This window comes from Apis florea, unplaced genomic scaffold, assembly GCF_048593485.1.
Source record: "Apis florea isolate Af1SG1 unplaced genomic scaffold, ASM4859348v1 contig_2272_pilon, whole genome shotgun sequence".
In the NCBI taxonomy this organism is placed as follows: Eukaryota; Metazoa; Arthropoda; class Insecta; order Hymenoptera; family Apidae; genus Apis; species Apis florea.
Window position 1 is genome coordinate 6,217,246 of NW_028256549.1, and position 26,396 is coordinate 6,243,641.

The 26,396-nt window shown below is 31.0% G+C and overlaps 1 protein-coding gene across 14 annotated transcripts in view; it reads left to right on the forward strand.

The window, feature by feature from the left end:
- The window catches only part of Mitofilin (inner membrane mitochondrial protein mitofilin), a 52,983-nt gene extending 26,587 nt beyond the window's left edge, over positions 1-26,396 (forward strand). For 6 of the 14 annotated variants that reach the window (XM_086917872.1, XM_086917874.1, XM_086917876.1 and 3 more), the window contains 5 exons: positions 5,794-5,952; positions 10,756-10,859; positions 12,112-12,299; positions 23,089-23,281; positions 25,009-26,396. In XM_086917872.1, coding sequence (XP_086773998.1) covers positions 5,794-5,952; positions 10,756-10,859; positions 12,112-12,299; positions 23,089-23,281; positions 25,009-25,314 — 950 coding nt within the window. In that variant the 3' untranslated portion in view covers positions 25,315-26,396. Of the gene's footprint in view, positions 1-5,793; positions 5,953-10,755; positions 10,860-12,111; positions 12,300-23,088; positions 23,282-24,644 lie in introns of all 14 variants that reach the window. The other 8 variants (XM_086917879.1, XM_086917881.1, XM_086917884.1 and 5 more) reach the window with 2 other exon arrangements.

Below are 26,396 nucleotides of genomic sequence, written 5' to 3' on the forward strand. Positions count from 1 at the left end.
AAGGAAGTACCGAGGACTGGAAGAAAGATGGTACGACTAATTTGGAGGAAGGAAGGGTATGAATTGCGCAATAAGGGGCGAGATATCAAAGATGCTCGAGATTCTTGGCTGGTAACTGGCGAAAGGATCGGAACATTGTGGTAGACGTGGATAATCGGGTCGAGCATCCACCTGTCGAAATTTAGAAAAGCGTGAAGCGTGTCCGCAGGTTAATCCCTCGTCGATTTAACTTCGGTTTCTAACGCCCTCATAAACAATGAGCACTGCAACGACAGCGGATTTTACCCTCGAAACGCATCGTGTCGCGTTGATGGACGAGTCGAGGCGTGCGAATGCGGTGTATCGATGAGAGCGAATAAAATAAGGGGAGGAAGATGTACCTCGTTTGTTGAGTTATAAGGTTAAGATCGAGGTTGTACGTTCATTACTCATAATGGAATTTATTACGGTATTCTAATTTAATTATAGGGTAATAAAGATTAGAAATTATTGTGAAAATGGAGAATGAGAAAAGTTTTAAAGGAACAGATCTAACGATAAAATTAATAACAGAAAACTTTGACGTTTTCTTAATCTCGTATTTGATATTTGTTGCTGTTCTTCTTCCAAATCACATTTTGATTAATTTAAAAAGAGTAAGAAGACTTACTCTCCTGTCACCAACTAAATTTTCCTTTTCACCCCTTCGTGTCCAATGCATCCGTATCCAGGGGATGGACAAAATCTCAAGAAATCGACTTCCCTCGTCGATTTTTCTCGAGTAATCCTTGGAAACGCAACGTATCCTTCCTCCACTCGTCGCTTTCATCGGATAAGCAAGCTGCTTATATAAAAGAAATGTCGCGTTCATTCTCACTTGCCTGTCTCTTAATTCTAAGAAGCTAGGAAAATTGAAGAGTTTGTTTCGTTATAACAATCAAAATTTTTGAATGGGTTGAAGTTTGAAAAAGAAATGGCGTAACGACGATTGGATTCGGATCAGTGTAGCTCCTCGTTCACTTTCGACTATCTTCGTCTTAGAATCTTTTCAGACTCGTTTTTATCTCGCTTATCTCAATTTTGTCCTTGAACAGGAATAACCAAAATGGGCCAAACTTTCCAAAATGAGGGAGAATTAGGCTAATCTGGCGATAGAAAGAGAGTGTCGAAGCGGAGATGTATCGTTCGAATCGTTCCAAATCCCTGATAACATCCGCATAATTACGTAATCTCGCCCTTTTGTGGCGGCCAGCTCGACGAGGCTGGCCGAAGGTTTCTCGTCTGGCTGTCTTCCACTCGAATGGGCTCCTCGTGCTCGGTCGGGCGGGAGGAATAACCGTCCAACCAGCGGCGACAAGTCCAGAGAAAACAGATTCAAAAGCCGTTCCAGCCTGTGATTCTTGTTTAGGGGGCAGCCATCTTTTCGTATAATCGGGTTACGACCGAGTTCTTCCCCCCTTCTTTGCAATTTTATGCGATGTTTGTCGACGTTCGACGAACGATATATTCTTCGTATTCGGGGGTCGAATTTCGATTTGTTTTTCGCCGAAATCTTTCGTTTCGGCTGAATGAATACTTGGAAAAAGGGCAAATGTTTTATATATTTCGAATCACGGCGTGTATTCACTTCGCTTTAATGGGGGATTTCACTCGTAAATTGCGGAACAGTCGGCAATAAAAACGAGATCGAGTAGTAAAAAGAGCGAGCTGAAACGGATCGCTAAGTTTCTTTCTGGGTGGAAAGAATACGTCTAATTTCGTTGGGATAATAAAAGATGTAGCCGTCAACGAGAGATATCATGGAACGGGGTAGTTGGACGAGGGAAGTCGCAGTTGATGGAAATGAAAACGATAAGGGTTGGTTCATGGTGGTAATAAAAAAAAAATATTTCACTCGAGCATTCAAAGAACGAAAAAAAGGTGGAAGATGATTTATGAGTGTCATTAATCTTTTGATCATTATAAAGTATTCATTATTATTTTTTTTTTTAACAAAAAATAATTGAAGAAAGTAGAATGATTTATTATGTTGTACAAAATTGGATAATTATTTTTGTGATTATTTTAGAAGAGAATTTTCATATATTTCATAATAGATTTGATCATTTTTTTTTTCTTATTTAATTTCTGTATATATAATATAATGCATTATTTTGTTCTTATATTTATAAATATATTTCTTAAATCAAGATATGACGCAGAACTCTGGTATTTTAATTTTCTTGACAGAATTATATCCTTATTTATAATTCAAAATTAATTTCAGAATCTTCAAATTTTCAAATTTCAAAATTTCCAATTTTCGCAATTTCGAAGTTCCAAATTTTACTTCTTAAAAAAAAAAAAAAAAAAAAGAAACGAGTTAAACAATCAACGAGAGATTTCGTGTGTGTTATTTTCGAAAAACAATTTGTACACGATTGGCACGATTGTGCCCGTAGTGTGCATTCGAGGTGGGGAGGGTAGCGACCTGTGAAATTCGGCCATCTAATTTAATTTACCCCATGCAATTTTTCGATCATCCGTGAACCCCCTGGGGAATACACTGTCGCATCGTGAAACAACCGCGTGGAACGCGCTTCATCCTCTGGCCAACGTTTAAAAAGAGCCACGGATAATCCCTGTGAACTCGTGCAAAATATCCATACGGATCCCAATTATCTGAAATCGTTTAAAGTTTTTTCATTTTTATCATTCCTCGATAAATTAGCAATCGATGTAATCGATCGATGACTTTAATCGAAAGAAAAAAACGAAATCGTCAATGAAAATTTGTTAAATGAGTGAAAAACACCTGTCTTGCCAGGCATTGATATTATTCGACGGATCACGAGATTAATTTCAAATTATACGATTATACATTCGAATTTTCAATTAATTATATTTATCCTTTTAATATTTTCCAACAAAAAAATAAAAAACACCAATTCCTTCTCCTCAATTCTTTCCAACAATCTTTCAAGAAACATCAAAAGAATATTTGTTCGAACAATCGAATTTTAATCAGAAATTCGAAATTCCATACCTCCGATTCGTAGTCAAGGAACTGCAAATCGACCAATCGTGCAAACTGTTTTACCGGTCAAGCCTATCGTTAATGTCGGCCACAGGAAAAACGAGATCTATCTGGATCAAGTGCTCTTGTACCAGAGTGATTTATTATACGCGTCAATCTTCGAATAACTTCGAAGTAACCCCGTTTCCAAACGCAAACTGCCTTCAACCTCCTCCTTTCGACAACCACGCCACTTCTTCGAGGCGTGATATTCAGACGATCGAATCACGACCGAAAGAGAAAGAGAGAAAGAGAGATTCATCGATCTTTTCGCGGTCGATCATGACCTTGTGCTCGAGAAATTCAATTCGAGGGGAAAATTATTATTGAGTTTTTCAAAGATGAAAAGAAAAATTGTTTATATATTTTTTAAATTTTAGAAACTTTTGAATCGAATACCTTTTTGTCTACAATTTTTATTTTACATTTGTTGTTGGGAAGTCTTAGTTTTAGAAATTCTTTTTTGTTTTTATTGTCTGAATTTGTTGTCCTTTTAATTTTTGAAATTTTTCTTTATCTTATCTTATTATTTTCATTTTAAAAATCTTTAATTGTCATGTAATTCAGAATTTGTGATATAATGAAATGCACGTGTATGCACCAATCGAAATATACTCAAATACGCTAGGATAGTTTAATTATTTCCGTTATTAATAATGGAAGACAATACACGGGGAACGAAGATAAAATTTTCGATTAAAAGTCGATTCTATCATACGAATTAAAAATTGATTCTGGCTATCGAATGTCCAACTATCGAGTTTCATAAGCGAAGCTTTAATCACTGAAGTAATTAAACCAGCAACGAGAGGGTTAAATTAATTATTCATGACCTCGGTCAAACAGTCTTGATTGACCAATCTATTTGATATTTTATACGCGTTCCATTTTCTTCTTCTCCCTTATAACTGAAATGATAAATTTCGACAAAATTAGGTTAAAAGAAAAACATTATTATTTAATTTAATCGTTTCCTTTGAAAATGTTTTACAATATGTAAAAAATCCATGAAATAATTTAAAATACTATAAACAACAATTCTTAAATTATTCATTTAAAAAAAAACTCTTTAAAACACTTTGATATTTTTATCAAAAATTCATAGAATTTACAAAAAATTTTTTCCATTTTTAAGACTCTAACACGTTTCCCCTTCTCCCATAAAAGGGATCGTCAAACTGTTCGAGCAAATCGCGCAAGAGGGGCGATAACGAAACGATTTCCATCGAGTTTTCGAAAAAGTTTGGATATTATATAACCGAAAGTTCGACGAGAATCGAGTTATTGTATCGAGAGACGAACCGGTGAACTTGTCCCGTTATTTATTTCGCTTCGATTCCTGCTTTTATACCCTTTTCTTGATTTATGGGCCAAACGTTTCCTTATTTTTCCACTAACGTCGGCTGCGCCGTCAGTAGCACCGACGTGATGATCCGTGTTACTTTGAAAAATCCTATTCTCCTCCTCCACAAGTGATGGCACGATTTGAAGCTAATGTGCAAAGTAAAATGATTCTTCGTGATTCGATTATATAAATAGATACTTTTTCCTTGCTATATTTTATCTTATTCTGTTTTATTTTTATTAGATTTTCATTTGATAGATATTACTTAGGATTGATGGGTTTGTCAAAATATTCGTTAAAAAATGTATTTTATAAAAATGATACGATGATATTTTAGTTATTTTATGAGCGATATGCAAGCAATTTTTTTTGTACGGGAATAAAAGTATTTGGAGCAGAAATAGTTTGTTTCACGGTTATCTTGGCAAAAGAGGAAAAAATAGAAAGAGTACAAAGTTTGTAATATTAAAACTTTTAAAGCAGATGTAATTATTGAATTGATCGATTATTTCTATATTTTTCAAAAATATTATTTCAAACCATTCAAAAATTGCTGTTGCCAAAAATATACTTCTTCATAGTTCGCTCGATCGCCACTCAGCAGCGCCACTTACGACGTCGTCCATGTTTGCCTCTTATCACCCCAAAAATCTTCATTTTACATACTCGTCGCGACATCTAACGTAGTCTCTTGTCGCGCAACTTCGAAAGACATTATACTTCAGAGGATATTACGTTTGAAAAGCTGTCGACTAAAAAGCTCGACGTCCGTTAAAAGGCACATCGAATCAGTCGCTTTCCAGCTGAAATTTCCGGCCTCTTTAAACGATATATATATATCACGAGTCCATAAACTCTTTTCGATGTTTCTTCCATATTCGATGTGTGTCTCACTTTGGTCGAAATCGTGGCTTCTTTGAGGCTCCATTATTTAACGATCCTCTGATCTTTCCTCTGCAAGAACCATGGATAAGAAATGGACGAGTCGAACGCTTTTAGAACGAAAATATATTTTGCTCCGCGTAGTGCATTCCCTTTTCTTTCTTCAAAAGGAGAAATTCTTGAATGAAATTTCGAAGATAGATCGTTAAACGATACTCCGATAGAAAGTATTATATATCCCACAAATCGATTGAATCATACTATGAATCATACTTGAACAAATAATAAAATCGATCTTCTCGAAAGAAGAACTTTTTAAATTAAATTTATGCAACTATTTACATTATTATGCACTCGTATATCGTATCATTATTTTTACTCGAGATGGAAGTTGTTCCAGCGAAACTTCGAACGTATCCATCGATCAGTTTTCACGCTCGTGTGCCTATAAAAGTCGACGATTTTTTTTTTTTTTCTAATCTTATTCGTTATTTTCTTTTAATAAACTGTTCCTTCCTTCTATCGGTTCCAGCTCGCATGGAGGAAGAAAGGGATGCAACCAACGCTCAGATTCTTTGGTCAGCTTGCACAGCCTTGGCACGCGCTATTAAATCAGGGCCACCAGGCGCGCCCATTGAGAAAATCGTCAGGCCCCTGGAATCGGAAATCAAGGCCGTGTGTAAGGCAGCCCGTAAGTGTATCCAATTTAAATTCAATTTGTTAGATAACGATTATCTTGTATTTTATATTAAATATCTTCTAAGTTTCAAATAACAATTTTAATACACGTTGTGGAAGTTATATCACAGATAAATAAATAAATTAATTTGTGATTGCATTAAAAATTTATTTAGATTTTAAACCAGAGGAAAGGAAAGATAATAGAAAATTGATAAGAGAAGAGAAGAAATTTGATTTTTCGTTGAATTTTGCTTTAATTATAATGGCTAATTATATCGTTACAATTCACGCGAGATACAATATTTTATATTTTTATGGATTATCATTGCATAATAATACATGGAACATCGTTGCTTTGCGATAGCTCGGATTCGAACGAATATTATTATCCTTTTGCATTCTTGTTAAAGCGGAATTAAAATGTTGAAACTGATAATTGGGACAATTAAAGTATTATCGAGGTATTATCAATTTAAATGGTAATTATTTTACAAGATCGTAATTCTATTTATACTCGACAATCGATTACAAAAATATTGGATCAAGTTACGAATTTATTACATTTAATAATAAATAATGTATTGTTCTTATATTCGTTCATTAATCAAATTATTTGAAACTATTTTATTAAACCTTTTATCCAAGTTATTTAATTTATCTGAAGTAATCTTTTGAAATATTTATCCTTATTTTCACTCGTTAATTAACTTGAAATTATCTGTATTATGTATAAACAATTTCATTTATTTATTTTACTTAAAAAATTTTCTTCAAATCAATGAAATTTTGCAACGTAATGGTAATCCTTCTCCTTCTATATTTATATCAAGCGAATAAAATCAACTCTCAATGATTATAGAAATATTTTCAAAAAAAAAAAAAAAAAAAGGAGAATTATTTCATACATGTTGTACATATTTTCATTTCAAAATTAGTATGCAAAAACGTGTGCTACTTGTATATTACTCGTTCAACCCTTTCTTTTCCTAACACAGAAAGCACAAGTTTTAGCAATTCTATCCATAAATTGGGCGAAACAACAGCAATGCAAGTCTCGTTCATTCCCATTCGATAATTCTTTCCCCCTTAAAAAAACAGAACACGTTCCAAGAAACAACGAAGGGTCGCATTAATATTTCCACTCGCACGACGATTATATTTTTCTATATTTTATCGTCGTGTTTGAAACGCCGGTTGAAAAATCGTATCTTTTTAATTTCGCGTCCTGAAGGGTGAAAAAGGGGTGGAAGATTTACGACTTAATCGAGGGTGAAACGCAGGCATAAACGCTTTGCTCGGTTCGCGTTCCACGTGTTGGTCGCATTAATTATGTGATCGGTTAATTGCGAAAGACATATGATGGATCATTTATCATTCTTTATTCAACGTTTTTTTTTTTTTTTTTTTTGTTTTTAGGACGAAAAAATTCGAATCGTTTAGGTATTACATTGTATAATAGTTTTTAAGAGATCAATTAATATTGTGTAATGGCGTGTAAAAGAATTTTTTTAATTGGTTATTACTACATTTGGTTTGATATAATATTTTATAATTGTAGCGTACGTTGGATATGATTATTAGTTTTGGTTTGGAGAAAATTATTGATTTTTTTTTTTTTGTAGAAAAAAATGTGACAAAAAAGGATTTGTCTTAAATAATAAGTTGTAACAATTATAAATTATAGAATTAACAAATTGAATTAGAATTTTGTAAAATTTGATACAATTAATTTTTTTAATATACTTCAAATGTATCGTAATAATTTTTAACTTTTTTAAATTATATTTGAAATTAATACCAATAATAATAGAAAATAGTTGCACGGATTTTATATTTTTCTTTTCATAAAAATAATAATTGAACTTTAATCTCTGAGGTACCGAGAAGATTGAAATTTTAATGTTTTACCTTATTTTGTTATTTTATTTATTTTTTTCTTAATTGGAAATTTTAATCGAGGTTATTTCATTGAAAAGTTAGAAAGGATGGATTGAGATGGAGTTTGGGATGAATTGTTGAGCATTATTGGGAATAAATTGTGCAGAAATTTTGACGGGTTTTATTTGCACGTGCACTTTAGTAAATTGATTCTGATAGCAATTCTGGATTAAAAATTGTATATTCCTTTCATTTTATTTATTTATTTTGTTTTATTATTTTTTTTTTATTCAATGGACTTATTATTCAATGAACAATTTGTAATGGAAAACAAAAATTTATACATAATTATATTACTGTGAAAGGAGATAAAAATTGCTGATTTAATATCGTGATTAATTTTCCTCTTTCAATGAAATTCTAATTCTGGGTTTAAGTGATAAATTAATAACGATTAGTCATTAATGAAAATTAATTTCTCCATACTAATCTTTCGATGTATATTTTCAACTATTAATCAATTTCATTTAAAAAATTATTAAAATAGAATCGCATTGAAATTAGTAAAAAAAAAAAAAAAAAAAATTTATTTGACTAACCAATAATTATTCCAAGAATTATGATATTTTAAACGCTCGTAAATCAAAATTACAATAAAATATCCAATGAACGCGTATTTTTCGAAATTACCCACAAAATTTCCAAATTTGACAATCTCACGAGTCATAAATTTGTCACGAATATATTACCAGACATTCGAACGCAGTCCACGAAGATTTATGCAATGATTAAACGTCCACGCGAAATAATAACGCGTTAAAATTACCATGAAAATCGTCCGAAACCTCTGATCCCGCCATTTCCACTCTGTTATCGTCGACGATTAACCAGCAATTATTATCCGAGATATTATTTTAACATTCGAGACGATAAAATTGAATTTCAGCCTCGAAACTTGCCCCTTATTTTGTTCTCATTTTCTTTTATTTTGATTTCCGTTTTTTTTTTAATATCTCTCTCTCTCTCTCTCTTTTTTGAAAAAAAAAAGAAAAAAGAAAAACAGCTTACCAGTGCATGGATCCAATAGATTTATAACAGATATTTTCTTTCTTTTTTTTTTTTCTTTTTAATCTTTGAAAAATAAAAATACCGTAAATACAATTACCACTTGTTCTCGAAATCCAATGAATATTCGTCGGGATTGGTAATGTCGTGAAAATTCATTAACCAAATTAAATAGCTGACTGGCTTATGGAAAAATCTGCTCGTTCGGTTAAATCGAATTGTCGATAAGGTAGAATGGTTTGAAATTGGTTCAAAATTATTGAAAGGTAATATTGTTATCGAAAAGTTTTAAAAATTTATTTTCGTATAAATAATTTTTTGCAAATTTTTAAATTTTACAATTTTCGAAGAACCAACTTGTTCCAATATTATTCGATAAAGTATTTACGTTAACAATTAATTCAATCTAATATACAATTATTATTATTAACATTATTGTTTTTTTCTTCTCGGCAAAAAATGAGAAGAAGATTAATTTAGAGAAATACATCGAAAAGATTTAAGTATTTCATTGGCAAATATCTACGTGTTATAAACACATATTTAAAGAGATAGAAAAATTCAATCAGCATTATATATATATATATAATACGAAACATTAAATATAACAGTTTCACATGATCGCGATATATCGCGGAATGGAAGGAACGACACAAGTTCACCGCAGCGTCGATATTACGGGACCCGTATCCCAACCGAACGAATAAATTTTAGGCACGGAAAAGGTGAGGCTCGAACTTCACCACTCGGCCCATTTATCACCGAGTTTCCGGGCCGAGGAGAATTTTCAACAAAATTGCAAAGTAATGTATTTCCACCGAAGTAACGGCATCTGGTGTGTAATGCGATTTGTTGAAAAAGGAGTGGAGGGGGGCAGGAGTAGGACAGAGGGTTGCGTTAACTCGATGTTAATCAATTTTCCGCTGGGAATTTCGCTCTGTTAAATAACGACGATAATATCGCTCTCTTTCAACGGTTAATCTCCCTCCCCCTCCCTCGTTTCTGTTAATTACACGAATAAACCGGCTTAATTCGCCAATATCCTTTTAATCTCGACTCGTTTCGGGATAAACATTCGGAAAAAGAAGGGGTTATTAATCGACTGAAATTTTTAGTTCGATCGATTAATTGAGATTCACGATTAAATATCGATAATTAAAGTAAGTTATTTAATTTCTTTTTTTTTTTTTTTTTTTTTTTAATTCTGTGATCCTTGATTAATTTATCGCCCAAATTTTAATAGAAAGATACACTTTTTTTTATTGTAAATGGTAAAGTTTAGTTGGGAAAGTAAGTGACCTTTAATAGAGGGTTCGATATTTGGCACGAAGAGTAGGTAGTATTTTTTAATAGAGTATAAATTGGGGAGTTTGAATGCTCGAAATTGAAGGTGGGATTAAAAAGTTTTGAAATTCAAATTGATATTTGAATATTTAAAAATGAAAATTGATAGTTTTTAACGGGGCACATTTTTGTCGAGCACTTTTTACGAAATTTCATTCGTCGAGTTAATAATGATGCACATATATCCTGATCCTTGCACGATCAAAATATATATCCTGGAAAAATGTACTGACAATCAAGACAAAAAATGAAGGAAACGAAGAATTTCAAATTTTTAATTAATATTAATTGACAAACTTTTAACAAAGAAATAAAAAAAGATATAGTATAATTCTAAATTTTTACAATCGTTTTTGACAAAAAAGAAGAAACAGAAAAATATTTAATGAATAAATTAAAAAGTATAGAATAAATAATTTTAAATTTCAATCATCATCGAGAATTATTTGTTGACAAAAAGTAAGGAATAGAAAGACATTATTCTGGAAAATTCGTTAATAGCTCTCTTCTTTTTGTTTCCCCCCAGCGAAAGAAGATCCTCTGGTGATGGCTGCTATTAAAGGCATTCCTGTGGAAGCTGCGAAGAGGGGAGTATTCCCGGAGGACATTCTTCGTGAAAGGTTCCTCAAGGTAAAGGTTTTACATTGACCAATCCTACGTCACAAACGTCGCAAAAGCATCTAAAAATATTTATCATTATTTACTGTACCTCCTTGAAATTCTCTCTCTCTCTCTCTCTCTCTCTCTCTCTCTCACACCATTCTTCTCTATTCCTCAAGTTTTTAAAAATATTAAATGTCACGCGCGAAGATTGAAAAATTTTCATCACGCCCTTTAGAAATTTTTTATCACCCGAAAGCTTCATCATCCATATTTCACTGCTTCGATAAATCGTGTAAATATCTATAAATATTTATCAGTGTCCACACTTGGAATTTTTTACGCCCTTTCTTCCTTCGGGAGGAGTGCTTTTCTTAAGGAAAGTCGCTCGAAATTTTCATCTCTGTCTCTTTTTCGAATTTTTCTCAATCGTTTCTTGAAGCTTTTTATATTTTTTTATATTTGATTCTTTGGAAAATGTAAAAATGTATTTGTCACTTTCGTTTCTTATTTTATTATTTTTAAAATTTTTAGCAAGATCTTTCAGTAATTTCATTTCTTTGAATGTTATAATTAATAATTAATTTCACAGCCAAGAAATTTTTGCCTCGAAAAACGTTTCTAACTATTCTTTTCTTAAAGTTTCTTACATTTACTCCTTAAACATTTATAAAAGATTATACAAATATCTAATATTTCTCATCCTCGTCCCTTTCTCACAGTTTTCTCCTTAAATTTCAAATCTTTCTTTTTATTTTTATATAACTCTCAATCTCTGCCACTTTATTATCTTTATCTTAATTTAAAAAAAAAAGAGATTTTCATTTCTTTGAATATTATTATTAATCATTTCATTGGATCAAAAATTATTACCCATTTTGAATAACTTTTCTTAAAGTTCTTATAGTACAAATAATATTAATAATTTAATTAATATTAAAGAATTCCCTTTTGAAAATTCATTTTAATTATTACTCTTTTTTGAAAAATCTTTTTGCAAACATTTTCATCCCTTCCAATTATTATTATTAATATCAATCAATCGAAAGATTTGTTTATCTTGGGAAAAAGTTCCTTGCCATTATTCCCTTCAAATTCTTCAATTTCTTCTTTTGTTTCCACCATCTTGCCCATAAAACGTTTTACCCCAGAATCAAAAGAGAGTTGTACTCGAGCAAAGTTTTCTTTTATTTCGCGAAATTTTCGCTCGCCCATAGGATTATAAACTTTACTTCAAAGTGTTATTCGAATGAGAATTTACGAAGTGGAAACTGGGTTTCAGGTGGAACAAGTGGCCAGACGATTGGCCATGGTGCCCGAGGAGGGCGCAGCACTGCCTATTTATTTGCTAAGTTATATTCAGAGCTATTTGATGTTCAAGGATGTCTGCCCTATCTCTCGTTCAGAACTCGAGGACAAACCTTTCGATGTAGAGAATCTTAATACATTCGATATACTCAATCGAGCCAGGTAAGTACCCCTTTAATTCTGTTTTAGAGTCTTATATTTTTTTTTTTTTTTTTACTTTAAACGAGTGATTTGATTGCGTCACATATGAACGTATCGCGTCATACTTGGTTATTTCGATTATTATTAATAAATATTTTAAAAATTCTATTTGACAAATAAAAATTTTTTTACTTTATAAAATGTAAAATTTAATCGATAAATTACAAATATTTTTCTAACTCTGTACAAGTTGATTATTATTCAACTTGAGAAATAATCCGATCTTAACGAAAATTAAATCAGGAAAGAATAATAAAAATTCTCACGACGCGAAAGTGCGTGTCGAAAGCGATCTGGAAAATCGGGTCGCGCCTGCTAATTAATGGATGAAAGGGTTGCTTTCTGGAAGGAACGAGCAACCGAAACAGGAAAATTAATTTTCCGTTCTGTCTTCGGATTCAAGCAGCTTGTTTATCGACACCACGTTGTTTCTTATGAGCGAGACTTGATGACGGTATTGTCGTCGATCCTTTGTTATTCGACACGTTCCAGGTTTTGTTGCACTTTTCGACATTCACTGCATCCTAACGTGGCTGGAAACGTCGACAATCGATGGTCGAACGCACATCCTGATTTTTCACCTATATCCTCTTTTTTCTATGAATGTTTGTGCTTGTAGTTGCCAGATAATTCGATGTTTTATAGGCTTATGATGATTTTAATTTTTCGTGAGGAAACTTTGTGGATAAGTAATTTTTTGAAAAAAAAAAAAAAAATAACTGAAAGTAAGTAGATCTACTTTAATCTAATCTAAACAACGAATGATGAAAAATAAATTTCTGTAAAGATTAAAGTAAAAGTTATAATGAAAGAATTGATATAAATGTAATTTAATTTTAAAAACTTAAATTTCATTTTTATCACAATTTTATTCGAAATTTTGAAATTAGTTGAAAAGAAATGAGAAAATTACAAAAATACGTCCGAAGTTATTATAATAATAATATTAATTTTCATCTAAATTTCCATCGAGTCTTCACTCTATATAAATTAAATAATTCCACAACAAATTATTCTCACCGACAATTTCCTCCACTGCTTCATTTTTTCCTTCCTTTCAATTATTTGATCAGAATCTTGTCCAAACTTCCGAATCAAATTCCCTCCTCCAGGAAATTTTTCATTTCCATCAAACGAAACCTAATTAATCAGAAAACTAGATCAATCTGACGATTTTCTACTTCTCGCAGAATTCCCTCTATCAATTATATCAGAAAAAAAAAAAGAGGGAAAAGAAATCGTGAACTTTTTTTTTAAATCGATCCTCAAACTTTATCTTTCTCCTTCGACGACTTTTTTCTTCCACTTCGTGTCAGCGTCACTCTGCACACGCACGCAGAGTAATGAATTAAACAAAGAGCTTCCTCGAAATAATTTTTAACCTCGAAATTTCGGTGCTGCAATTTTTGAATAAATGGATGAGCCACGTAATTGCGAACCTGGCCCCCACGATTTTTTTTTTAATTTTATGGTGCGTATGAATATGGAGGGTGGAAGAGGGTGGTTGGTTATTTACTCTGTATCGTTTATTTTTTTTTTTTTTTTGGCTTTGCTCGAATGAATTTTTCTCGGGCAAAAAAAAAAAAAAAAGAAAAAATTATATCAGTTATCTTTATTCTTATTTTTACGAATTATGAATTTTAAATAATTATTGTGTTTTTCAACGATTTATTAATAAATTAGGACTAATTAATTTAATCCCTCTTTAATGTAAAGAAGAAAAGAAAGGAAAGTTGTTGAAATTTCTATTTATTAAAAAAAATTAATAAAATTAATTAATCGTTGTATATTTGATATCGATACATTTAGGATATATTTTGGGGGGGGGGGAGAAGGAGAGGGACAATTCTTTGAAGAGTTAATATTTATTTGCTCAATAATCGATATACGATCCATCGAAAGTATCTCTAACACTCCATAAACCGCACACTGTTAAAAAGAAAAGATGTTTAAAAATTCACGAACCAGAATCGTGACATTCCTTCCAGAAGGAATAGAAAGGGAGATGGTATTAAAAAATGCAAATGCATCCAACTGAAATATCTATTTGCAGAGGCTGTGAATTTACGCGTATTGCGTCGGAAAAAAAAAAAATACATAAAGCATGCATAAAGAAGTGGACGGATAAAACGTGGCCGCAAAATATGCACATCATAGATACGTTTCAACGAGCGATGAAAAAGAAGCTGCGTTAAAATTTGGACCCACGCCACTAGCGTCGAGACTACATCCGTTCGAAGGGGGGGGGGGAGGGGGAGAGGTGGTGGGAAAAATATGGCCGCGCAAATATGCGAGTTTCTGTGTGCAACGCTGTTACAAATTCCACGGAAATTTTCGCACATGGTGAAAAACAGGCAAATTCAGCGCCCGGAATTGTGGAAGTAATTAAGGGGTTGTTGGCTGGATTAAAGAAGAATAAAGGTTGGGGATGAGGTTGTGTTATAGAGTTAGAATTTGAAGACTTGGAGAGGGTTGATTGGATGATGGATGGCTAAGGTGTATAAAATATTGGGATATTTTTATTTTTTAAATGTCTTATTCAGAGTGTGTTTATTTTATATATATTTGTTTTTTGAGATTGAAATTTAGGGGGTTGATTAGGGATAAATTGAATTATCGATGGAAATGGGTTATTTTTAATTATCTATCTAGAATTGGAAGTTTCAATTGGTTGATCAAGAATGAATTGAATCATAAAGAGGATTATTTTTAATCATTCTTAGAATTGGAAATTAAATTAAAATTGGATGATAAATGGTTTTGTATAAATGTGGTAGAATTTAAGTTATAGGAGGTGATTAGATAATGAATGGGTGATTAAGATAAGGTATGGGGTAAAATTCATTTTACGAGTTCCTTTTCTTTCTTTATAATGTCATTTTTTAATTTTAGGGTGTAATATAACTTTAAGAAAGAGCAGAATTATTATTTATTGCGAGATTAAAATTTGGTTTTGGACGTTGAATTGAAATTAATTGGAACATTGGAAATTTTTATTTTCCATTTATGAATGGACTATGATTATGCAACAATTAAAAGAAGAAAATTAAGATGAATCTTATTTCTTTTCTTAATTTATATATTTTATAGAATTTGGAATGAATCTAATTATAATAGTAACTCATTTTTAATTAGAATTAAAAGATAGATTTATGGATTTGATTGGATGATAAATGGCTGTGAATAAAGATGGTAATTAGTTTCATTGTGAATTTTAGAAACTTTAAGAGTTGAATAGATGATGGATGGTTTTAGATACATTAAGGTTCAAAATATGGAGATAGAATCAATTTTATGCTTTCTTTCTTTTACGGTGCAGTTTCTTAACTTTTTCAATTAAACTATATTTAATTGCTTTTAACAAAGAGGAAGAAATTTTTTTTAATACATCTGTTTATTTTGAGATTAAAACTTGAGAAACTAATAGAAAACGAGTTGAAATGAATCATTTTTAATTACTTTCAATATTTTCAATTTTTATAATTCTATTAAGATACTCGAACAACTTTCTTCTCCATTTTATTTTCTTCTCGTCGAAGAAGAAGTTTAGTTTATGTCTGAATCTGATAATTGAAGAGATTAAGATCCACGTATAAATAATCATGTGGATTATAAAATCGCCCTCCATTGAGAGAGACAAGGCAACGTGAAGCTCGATAACGCCAATTTCTCGGTTAAATTCTTGCAAACAATGGGATCATAAATCATGGCCGCATGGCTGGCAAAGTCTCATACTTAGGATCATAATTGGAACGTCGATGAACCCAATTAAGAAGAATCGTGAATCCCAGCTTTTCTACTCCATCATAATCCTTCTCTTGTTACCTTTAATTTAAAAAACTAATTTGTCCACGCTTAAAAAAACAATTATACTTTATTTAATTAATCCTTCCGTTAATCCTATCTTTGTAACGAAACTTTGTAAAAATCAATCAAATAATTCGTGGATTAAATTTATGGAAAAGTGTTAAATTAATTTTAGTAAAAAATAATCAATATTTTGTTCATTCGCCTGTAAAAAGTATTTGAAAAAAAAAAAAATTAAATTTCCCCCCAAAATCGATCAATTTCCTTCCCGCAACATTTATCTTTTTATTGTTTCGTTGGATCATCTCGAAATTGTCCAGTCCATTATACAAAACAGGCTGATTAAAATTCGTTCGAGTTGTTTCGGTTTTAAAGTTCTGCGTTCCTCCACGCTTTTGTCTCCGTGTTGCTGTTAAATTGGCTCGTGTTTGTATGGATATCGCGGTGAATATTGTGGTGTGGAAATGGCGAAGAATGGTTTGATTGTTTCTTTCCATCAGTTGACATTGCTTTTGGTTTCGTTTAGAATTTTCCTCGTCGTGTTTTTTTTCTTTTTTTTTTTTTTTCCATTTTTTCTACCTTTTTTTTTTTTTTTTTTTTTTTAATTTTAGCCTCCATTGTGTAGATTTTGTTTTGTAATATTGAGATACGAGTGAGAATATTTTTAGCACGATCGCTTTTGAAAGCATTGTTTTAATAGAATTGGGGAAAAATTGGTGGTTTCAGTAGTACAGCACCGCGCTACGTCAGCCGGCTCCTACATTGCTTATTTCTACACTGCTTGAAAGCTTTCTTTAGATTTTTGGTGGGTGTGTATTTAATTTTCATACCCGATAGAATTGACATTTTCGCACGTTGAACGAATATTAATTTTCGTTAAAAATAATTTTTCCGCAGCTCTGTTATTGCATTATATATCACTGTACAATTATTTTGAAAAAAAAAAAATAATTTTCTTTGTTTCCTTTTGAAAATAAATTATGAAATATAATTTTATTACAACAGAATTGCGAATAATAAATTTGTAATAAAAATTACGCGAATGTTACATGTTTTTTATTTTCTTTGAAAAATTATTTCAAATTTGTATTATTTAATCATTTGTTAAAATTATTCCTGTCTATATATGTATATATATATATATATATAATGGTATATGAAATAGAAATTACAAATACATGTAATTATATATAAAAATATAAGGGAACGAATTATAAAAGTAAGAAGATATACAAGAAACGTTGTTCTTTTCAAGATTTGTAATATACAAGAAAGCATGGAGAAGTATTTTTCCAAAGTTTTTCAGAGAAAAAACGAATGTTCCAGAAATCTTCGCGGAGACACTTTAAGTTTTCTATGAGAAACATTTGTATCACGAAGAGTTTTCTACGGATTTGTCCCAACTTCCGCTTCTTGTTGGCGGAAGTTTCTGTGTTGATTCTTCGTAAAAGGCAAGTCCAAGAATTGGAAGATTCTTAGCAATTTCCTTCTTTTATTTCTCTCAGAATATATAATAAATTAATATGAATAAACGTTTAATTAAATGTTAATGTAGATTACGAATTATTGTTATTCTTCGTTCAAAAGATTAATAATATTTACATTTTAATCGTTTTATCATAAAAGCATAAATATCACTTAATCTCTTGATATGAAAAATTTATAAAACAATGGAATAATGTATGTATTTACTTATTTTTATAAAACACAAATCGAAATACCTGAGAAAAATAATTGCAGCTTATAAACATACTTTTGAATCAAACAAAAGCTAATTATAAATTATTATTTTTTTTCTTTTTTTTTTTAATCTAACAAATTTTTTTCTCGTTACTTAATAATACAGAAGAACAAGTAGAATGATCATAAATCACATTTACTATTCTTCACTATCCCCTAAACTCTCCAAAATGAAAAAATGAGAAAGAATGAAACTCTTCATTTTAAATACTTTGCTAATTTTAATTTCATCAAATCGTTTGGCACGAAGTTAAATCAAATTTAAAAACATCACGAAACTTTAATCTCACTTTTAAATTCCACGATTCCACTTCGAAAAATTATTTGAACGTTGAGATTTTAATTTTCTCGATCAAAGGAATGATTAGTTCGACTATAAACGATTATAAGAATAAATTAGCATAAATTATTATAAGAGATGTTATACTCCCTTTCCTCCAAGGTGTAACGATAAATTTTAAATTATAATTTTTTTTTTTTTGAAAAAATGAAATTACGAGTAATCTAATTTAAAAATACTGTTAAAATAGGATTTCGCCATTTCTCTAAAAGCCATCTGTAGAAAAATTACATTGAAGATCGCGTCTTCCATAAAAACATCGCTGCTAGCAGAACTAGGTATCGATAAAAAAGAGTGGCCATCGAATATTAAAGTTTAATATTGAAGGAGAGCATCCGGTCACGTCCCTGTGACTCTCTCTCTTACTCTGTGAATGTAGACCACATTACGCTTCCGGTTAAAATATTTATTTATCTCCTCTCTATCTTGTGAAACTCGTGGAATGTCCATTTTTAATGAAAATGCAGAAATAATTCACAAGATCGATAAATCTTTGTTAAACATAAGAGAGTTTTCTTGAAGAAATCTCTCCTCTTTGAGAGAGACACTTTCGAAGAAATTATAAAGAAAGAAAGAATAATATAAATGCTTGTTTCGCAGCGTATGTGTATTCGACATGCCATTCCTAATTAATTAATTTCATCTTCATTGAAAATGATGTAAAATAAAACGATTCTAATTCTAGCAATAAAGGGATGCTTCCATCATCCTCATTACGTGTGTTATATATAATTAATCGAAAAACACCGATCGAGATGTTTAAAAATATAAATTTTTTCGTAACAACTTTTCCCTCCAAAATTTACGTCCTCCACGATTATATCAACATTCTCCAGAATAACTCCGGTTCTCGCCAATAGAGGGATGTTTCCTGAGAAACATTGCCCGTAATATTTTATATCGATGTGAAAGGATTGAAAGCGGGGTAGCTTGTATAACGGGCGCATATTTTATTTCCCGTCGTGTCGCGTGTAACGTGTGTGGGCGGTTTCATGTGCGGTTTACACGCGTGGTATTTGCGCCCGTGTTCACGGTCGATCACGTACGTGTAGCGTGACGGCGGAAGAAAGGGGTGGAAAATGAAGGTTGAGCAAGGAATCTGAAATTTTTGCAATCAAATTGTAAAACTTGAATTTTTGCTACTCGATGGTGTTTTAACAAGTCCAAGTTTAAAAATTGGAATTTCATTGAATAAATAAATTTTCGAACATTTTACCAAGCATATAATTTTTATTTATTTATTATTTATTCTTTCCCTTTTTCGCGCCGTTTCTTCGTTGCCATTGCACGAGTGGAACGTAACAGATTTCCGTTTCGTTTCAAAGTTCCTGCACTCGCCTATAAACTGCAGGATTCTAATTAAAACTCGGAGGATTTAGCGTTTCTCTCTATCTTTGCAATTGACGTGAGGACTTCGCATGTTAGAATTGGATCCCCAAACATTTTTCTTTTCTCTCTCTCTCTCTCTCTCTCTGCATTTTCAGTTAACCCATTCGAGACGAATTTTGCTTTCTCAATTAGCAAGAAAGCAATCGAATTACGTATTATTAATCCATAATTTTCGATAATTTTTAAATTGTATTTATCTTTTTAATCAAATTATCATGATTAATGTGATTTTGAAGTAGAAATACAAGTAAAATACAAAATTAAATTATTGTTTATATCATTAATTTGAAACGTCGATCTGAATTTCCAGAGAAGTTTTTAGAGAAGATTTTTCTTCGTTAGAATTCGTAACGAATAACGTGTCTATAAAATAAAAGTGTACAATTTAAATGGCACAGTATTTTACCTCCTTATCGTCAGAACAACGTTACTTTAATTGATGTGTTCTGGATGTGAGTTTAGAGCTTTGTAATTCAACATGGACCACAATTTTCTAGCAAATGAAGGTATAATTTAAACCTCTCTCTGGCCATTCTTGTGGCTATATGAAGTCGCCTTCTAGTTTTACTATTATTAAGGCAAATGAGGATTCTTTTTTTTTTTTTTTTTTTTTTTTGCGTTTAACTTAATTTCACTTAACAAGTCATTCAAAGTTTTAACTATCTGTAATATAACATGTATCCAAATATTTTTTTATAAATAGTTTAAAGTTGTATCTGTAATTCATCATTTTAATGAGTTTGATAATTCCAGAGTTAATCTTATTGTTAATATGAATTATGAATATTGAAAAATTCAGATCTGATTTCAAAATTAAATATCCACTTATTATTAGAACTATAAATAGTTGAACATAAAATTGTGTAGAGCAACTATTGTAAAAAAATTGATCAAAGATAATTATTTGTCCTACCTATCATCATACTTATCACCATATTACTTTTTGATTAATTTGTAACAAATTTATCTATTTTGAGAGAATTATGAATCATTTTATTTTTAATTCAATCCCAGATGCAACTTCCATGGACTTTTGCATTAAAAAAAGGGAAAAAGTCGAATGTGATTGTTTACAATCATCCAGTCTCAAGGATTTCTTTCATCTCCCCAGGGATAAATTTAATCAAGTCTTTAACTCGCAGAATCTAATTAGAAGATTGCCTCGTCTAATTCCTCCTCGTTTGTTTTTCTCCCTTGATATAGATATGTGCGATGAAAAAAGAAAAAGGAAAAAAAGAGGAAGAATGGAGAGACACGTTTCTGTATTCGCACTTCTTCCTTCAAACGAGATTGAAATTTCTTTGATGCTTGTTCAGCGAACGTGAGGTATTCTTTGAGAATATGTTCCACCCCTCGAATCGATCATGGCTGCGTTTTAGAGGGGGTTTTTGAATTTAATTGCAATTTTTCAATTTCGAAGGAATTGAACGATATCGAATAATTTTATCGTGTTACAATTTATTCTAATTTATAGTGACAATACATTCGATGTGATTCAATGTAATTCTTCTTTCATTATTTGAAATTCATTAAAATAGAATAAACAGATTTATTATTCTTGTAAAAAATAAATTACACGAAATAAATTCAAATAATTCAACATATGTTTAACGCTTACATATTTATATCATGATTGAATTGAAGAAACAGGAATTAATTCTATCATCAATCAAATTCCAACGTACAATAATAAATATAAATCTCCAGCTAATATTTTATAATCAAACAAAAGTTTACTGGTTATAATAAAATGAAATTATTTGCAAGAAATATCATAACGTTAAAGTTCAAACGATACTTATAATTCCCGCAATTCCATCTTCAAGCAAATTTCAACTTATCCTTGAATACAACTTCTAAATATTTATATCTTATTCGTGGTATATTAACGTGGTCTTACATCGCAAAAAACAACCCCTCTTTCCTCGCGCCCTCTTCCCCTCCCCTATTGTTGAAATTCCACCGAAAACCTCATTAATTAATTCACACCCCGAGAATCGATGATCCCTCCCTCCCTCATTTTTATAATAACGTCGTCCACGACAAAACAAGCCTCCTCCCCCTCCCCTCCCTCTCTCGATTTCGTCAGGGAGCGACAATTAATCGATACGACTCGAGAAGTTCGTTCGATCGACGACACGGCCATTACATTAACCCCTGGCCTGGAAAACGGCCCGAGGAAAAAGTTTTCCACGGCCGATCTACCATCGATCCACGACTTTCTCCCCCTCCTCCCCTTCCAACTAAGAGCCTCGCTCGAATTTAGCTAACCGTTACAATTGCTTCTTCTAGCTAAGCTAATTTCTTTCGAAAGAGGGTTTTTTTTCGTTTCGTTTCTTTACACTTACAGAGGTGGTCAGAGGGGGATATTTTTTAATTGTGCAACAAAAATTTCAATTAAATTTCATTCGATAAATTGTTAAAGTGTTGTTAATAAAGCGATCTTTTTTTAAAAAAAAAATTTAGAATATTTCGTTTCGCGCTTAAATTGAAAAAAAAAAAAGGTGAATTTTTCTTCTCCACCAGTTTTAAAAATTATATTTGGAGGATGATTTAATAAATTTTTGAAGCGTCGTGCTATAAACGAAACGAGTGGCAGTAAAAAATTTTATAAAAATGTATAATATCGCGTGAGCATGCAAGATAATCGAGTTTTTTTTTTTTGATAATTAATATGATTAATTAGCGGTTTAAAAGAGAAATAGAAAATTTATCGATATCCATGAGAGTATAGTTTATATATTCTTTGAATTTAAAAAATTCAAAATCCCTTTGACGTTAATCGGTGTAATATTATTTAAAATTTTATTAAAACGAATTACTCTTCAAATCTCTCTTCATTAAAAAAAAATCTTTTTCATTATTTTCAGCAATACTCCTTCTCCCCTCCTTTTTTTTTTAGGACAAATAAAAATAAAATAATCGAAAGATCGAGCCAACATTTCTCAAAAATTTTCGGAAAATGTTTTTCGAGACGATTTCAACCCCCTTTTTCACAATTCCACATTTTTATGTTTACGCCTCGCTCGATCCACAAATAATTTCAATGATCGTTTCGAGATTATCGAATATCAGGCTTCGATTTCCCATTGCTTTTATTTTATTTCAATATTTTTTTTTTCTTTTTTGAATTTCAAAGATGAAATTTAAATTATTAACGCATAACATTCTATTAGGGATAATAAGATTTAATAACAATTGTTGATAGATTTTATAAATGTGAAATTTTGAAATAGAATTTAAATATAAACACGCAAATATAAATACTTCATATTCAAATAATAACGATCTAAAATTCAAATCAATCATATATATATACTCACAGCCCATTTTTCATAAAATCTGAATACAAAATAATTTCTTTCATCGTCCCACCGATACGAAATGGAAAAATTTTCTCTATAGATTCTCTATAAAGTAATGAAAATACATTTCAATATTTTTTACTGACAAATTCCTCGATTTGTGTTCCAGGTATTGGCTCGATCGTGGCGATTTCAAAATGACCCTCCGCTATATGAATCTTCTAAAGGGGGCGCCAAGATCGGTCGCCAAGGATTGGATGAACGAAACTAGAATCCTCCTCGAGACCCAACAAGTTGTGGAAACGCTGTTGGCGTATGCTGGTGCTATGGGCCTAATGTTCCTCGGCGCTGGAGATTCGAAGGTCAGTCGAAACGATTACAACAACAACAACAACAACAACATCAAAAACAAAACAAAGAATTGAACAACAAGAATATCAAAAAGACACTATCTAGTAAACAAATTTTTGTATAGTTCACATTATAGTAACCCTTGAAAGAATCGCGAACAATATTTTCACCTCTTCTTGTGTAAAAAAAAAAAAAAAAAAAAAAAACTCGTTCTCTCGATAATATTTTGAAAAGAAAAAAAAAAGGAAAAAAAAAAAATGGAGAAATTTCAAACTGTCAAGGTGAGGACCCAAAACATGTATTTTTGATTGTTTATAATAATTGGAAAGTAATATTAAATATACTGGATTGTTCAACAGAATTCCTCGATTTAGTTATTTATAACTTCCGGTTGAAACCTTGCCTCCGGCTCGTGAACGAAAGATATTCGAAATATTCTTTCGAACCAGTATTCGCATAGCTTTTTTTTTTTTTTTGTGGATGAAATATATAACGCTATCGTTCAAAAGTTTGGAAGCAAACGAAATGTAAAGATTATAGATGTATAATAATCAAAATTTGTTATTATGGAGGTGGAATTAAAATGATTTGATACTCGTTTGAAATTTTCTTATCTATCTTTTTTTTTTTTATTATTATTATTATTATTATTCAACAAATTTTGGAATTTTGTTGAATTCAAAGTGTCTCATTGCTTCCAAACTTTTGAACGATAGCGTGTAAATTTTTTGGAATAGTGTAAATGGGATCGTATCGTCGAATAAAAATCACGAAGATTAGTGATCGTTATTTTTTTATCTTCTCTCATAATTTACGATCTCTGCACGATCCTTGAGTCATTTAAAAAGAAAAAAAAAATATTTTTTCTTTGTATTAACCCTTTTAGTGGTGTGTAAATACCTCGTAAACTTAATTAACTCTTATTCCATATAAATCGAATTCATTCGTATCCGATCGAGTTATTATTATTTATACAAATTATTCCTCAAATCTTTCATTCTAATCTCGATTTGAAGAATGTTTGAAGTTGTTTATCACGATGAATATTTTCGGATTATTATTCCTTTAGCCAGATGAAAAACACGAATATGGGACGCAAATGAATCAAATTTATCAACAATAAGAGTTAATCTTAATGATTATAAAAAGTAAAAAGAAAAGAAAAAAAGTCTCTTCGACAAATATGAATTACAAATATTAGACGAAAATAAAAAAAAAAAAAAAGAACAGAAAATTAGAGTAAAATAATAAAAGTAAAAAAATATAAGAGAGAAATATTAAGATAAATCATAAAGCCATTACTCACCACTAGAAAGGGTTAACCATCCTCTTCTTGCAGCGTTAACAGCATGATCCACAATTTTTTGGTTGCAGTAGCAAAAAGAATAAAGCGGTAAAACCGACACAAATTGAACCCGACTTTCACCGGCCAGAATGCTCTCGTCCCTTCGTGAAATCTCGCGTCGACAAAAACCGAAAAAAAACCGGCCACAAAAAGCGAATGCAATGAGAAATAAAAAAAAAAAAAAAGAAAGAAAGAGAAAAAATTCGAAACAAAACAAAAAAAAAAAGCTCCAAAGAAAAACGATCGAAAGGTTGCTTAAAGTAACCATATATAGATTATATGAAACGTATATAAATATAAATATATATATATATAAATTTAAAAAAATAAGAAAAAATAAAAAAAAAGGGAAACGCCGACAATGGAGAACGTTCCTTTCGTTGTTGTTCGAAGTGTTCCAGCAAACAGCGCCTGCAACAGACCGTGGATCGACGATCTTGGCGAAGAAGGAGAAGAAAACTCATTAGGAAACGGCGGCGAATTGCTGAAAGAGCCCGAAGACTGAGGAAACGAGGAGCAAGATGGACGTACAAGAGCATCCGGTCCGCTGTCAATCGTGTACTCGGTTGGATTATGTGGAAAAATGGGAGAGATAGAAACGAGGAACAGGTTAGGTTCGAGGTCTGTTTGCGATCAATTACGAATTCGAGCGAGGATAAAGGAAAAATGATTCTTCTCGTGCAAAGAGATAAGTCTTAAAGCGATTGGAAATTTGTATTTCGGAGAATGTAATTTTTCCCCCCTCTTTTTTCCGTATACCGATTTTATCGAAAGAGATCGCGTGATAGAAGTGAAAGAATCTTGTATATCGTAGGAATATTTTACAAAAGATCGTAAAAAAAAAAAAAAGAAACATGGCGAAAAGATCGTAAAATATTTTTACGAAATGATCGTAAAGAAGATGGGGCGTATTTTATTGCAGGCATTTTCTTGTATATCGATGTCAGGATTAAAAGAGTATTATCTATTGTTATTATTATTATCCCGATATTTCGTATTAGAAAATATCGAAATGTTCATATATATGTTCATAAGAATTACAAGTGTGAGATTTAGGTTATAAGAATTTCGAGTTGTGAACATTTCGAATGAACAAGCGGAAGAGAAGAAATAGGAAGATAAGTTGCTGTTTCCTGTGAAGCATTTCCTCTGAAAAGAAAAAAAAAAGGAGGAATTATTTAAAAAAAAAATCGAAAGAAGTTATTAAATAGAAAAAAAAAGGAAAAAAGAAATAATAATATAAATAAATAAAATAATAACATTTGGAGATGTAGAAGATTTTCCAAGGATAAAGATCGTTTTTATCGATTAATCTGGAATTTGTCGCGCAGAGACAGCGCCATCTGGAAGCGGACAAGTGGAAGCTTTCGAAGAAGTTCCAATAAGCTAACCTAAAATTCTGGCGCTGTTAGTTTCAGGCAGTATTGTTGATTTTCTGCTTCATTATATCTAAAATGAACAAAGCTTTATAAATAATGTTAAAAAAAAAAAGATATATAATTTTTCTTTCCTGTAAAAGTATTATTCTGTAAAGAGAAAAAGGGATGAAGTTTGATGTATAAATTAATTTGCGATTTTATCGATTCTTTATTTTATTATCATTTAAATAAATTATACAATATGTATAATGTAAAAATATAAATATTTTATTTAAATATAATATAAATGTATGCAATGATAAAATTACCATGGTTTTTTAATTGGTCAAATAACTTTAAAAATTATATTTTTCACAGCGTGTATTATAGAAATTGATTGTTAATAATAAACAATAACAATAA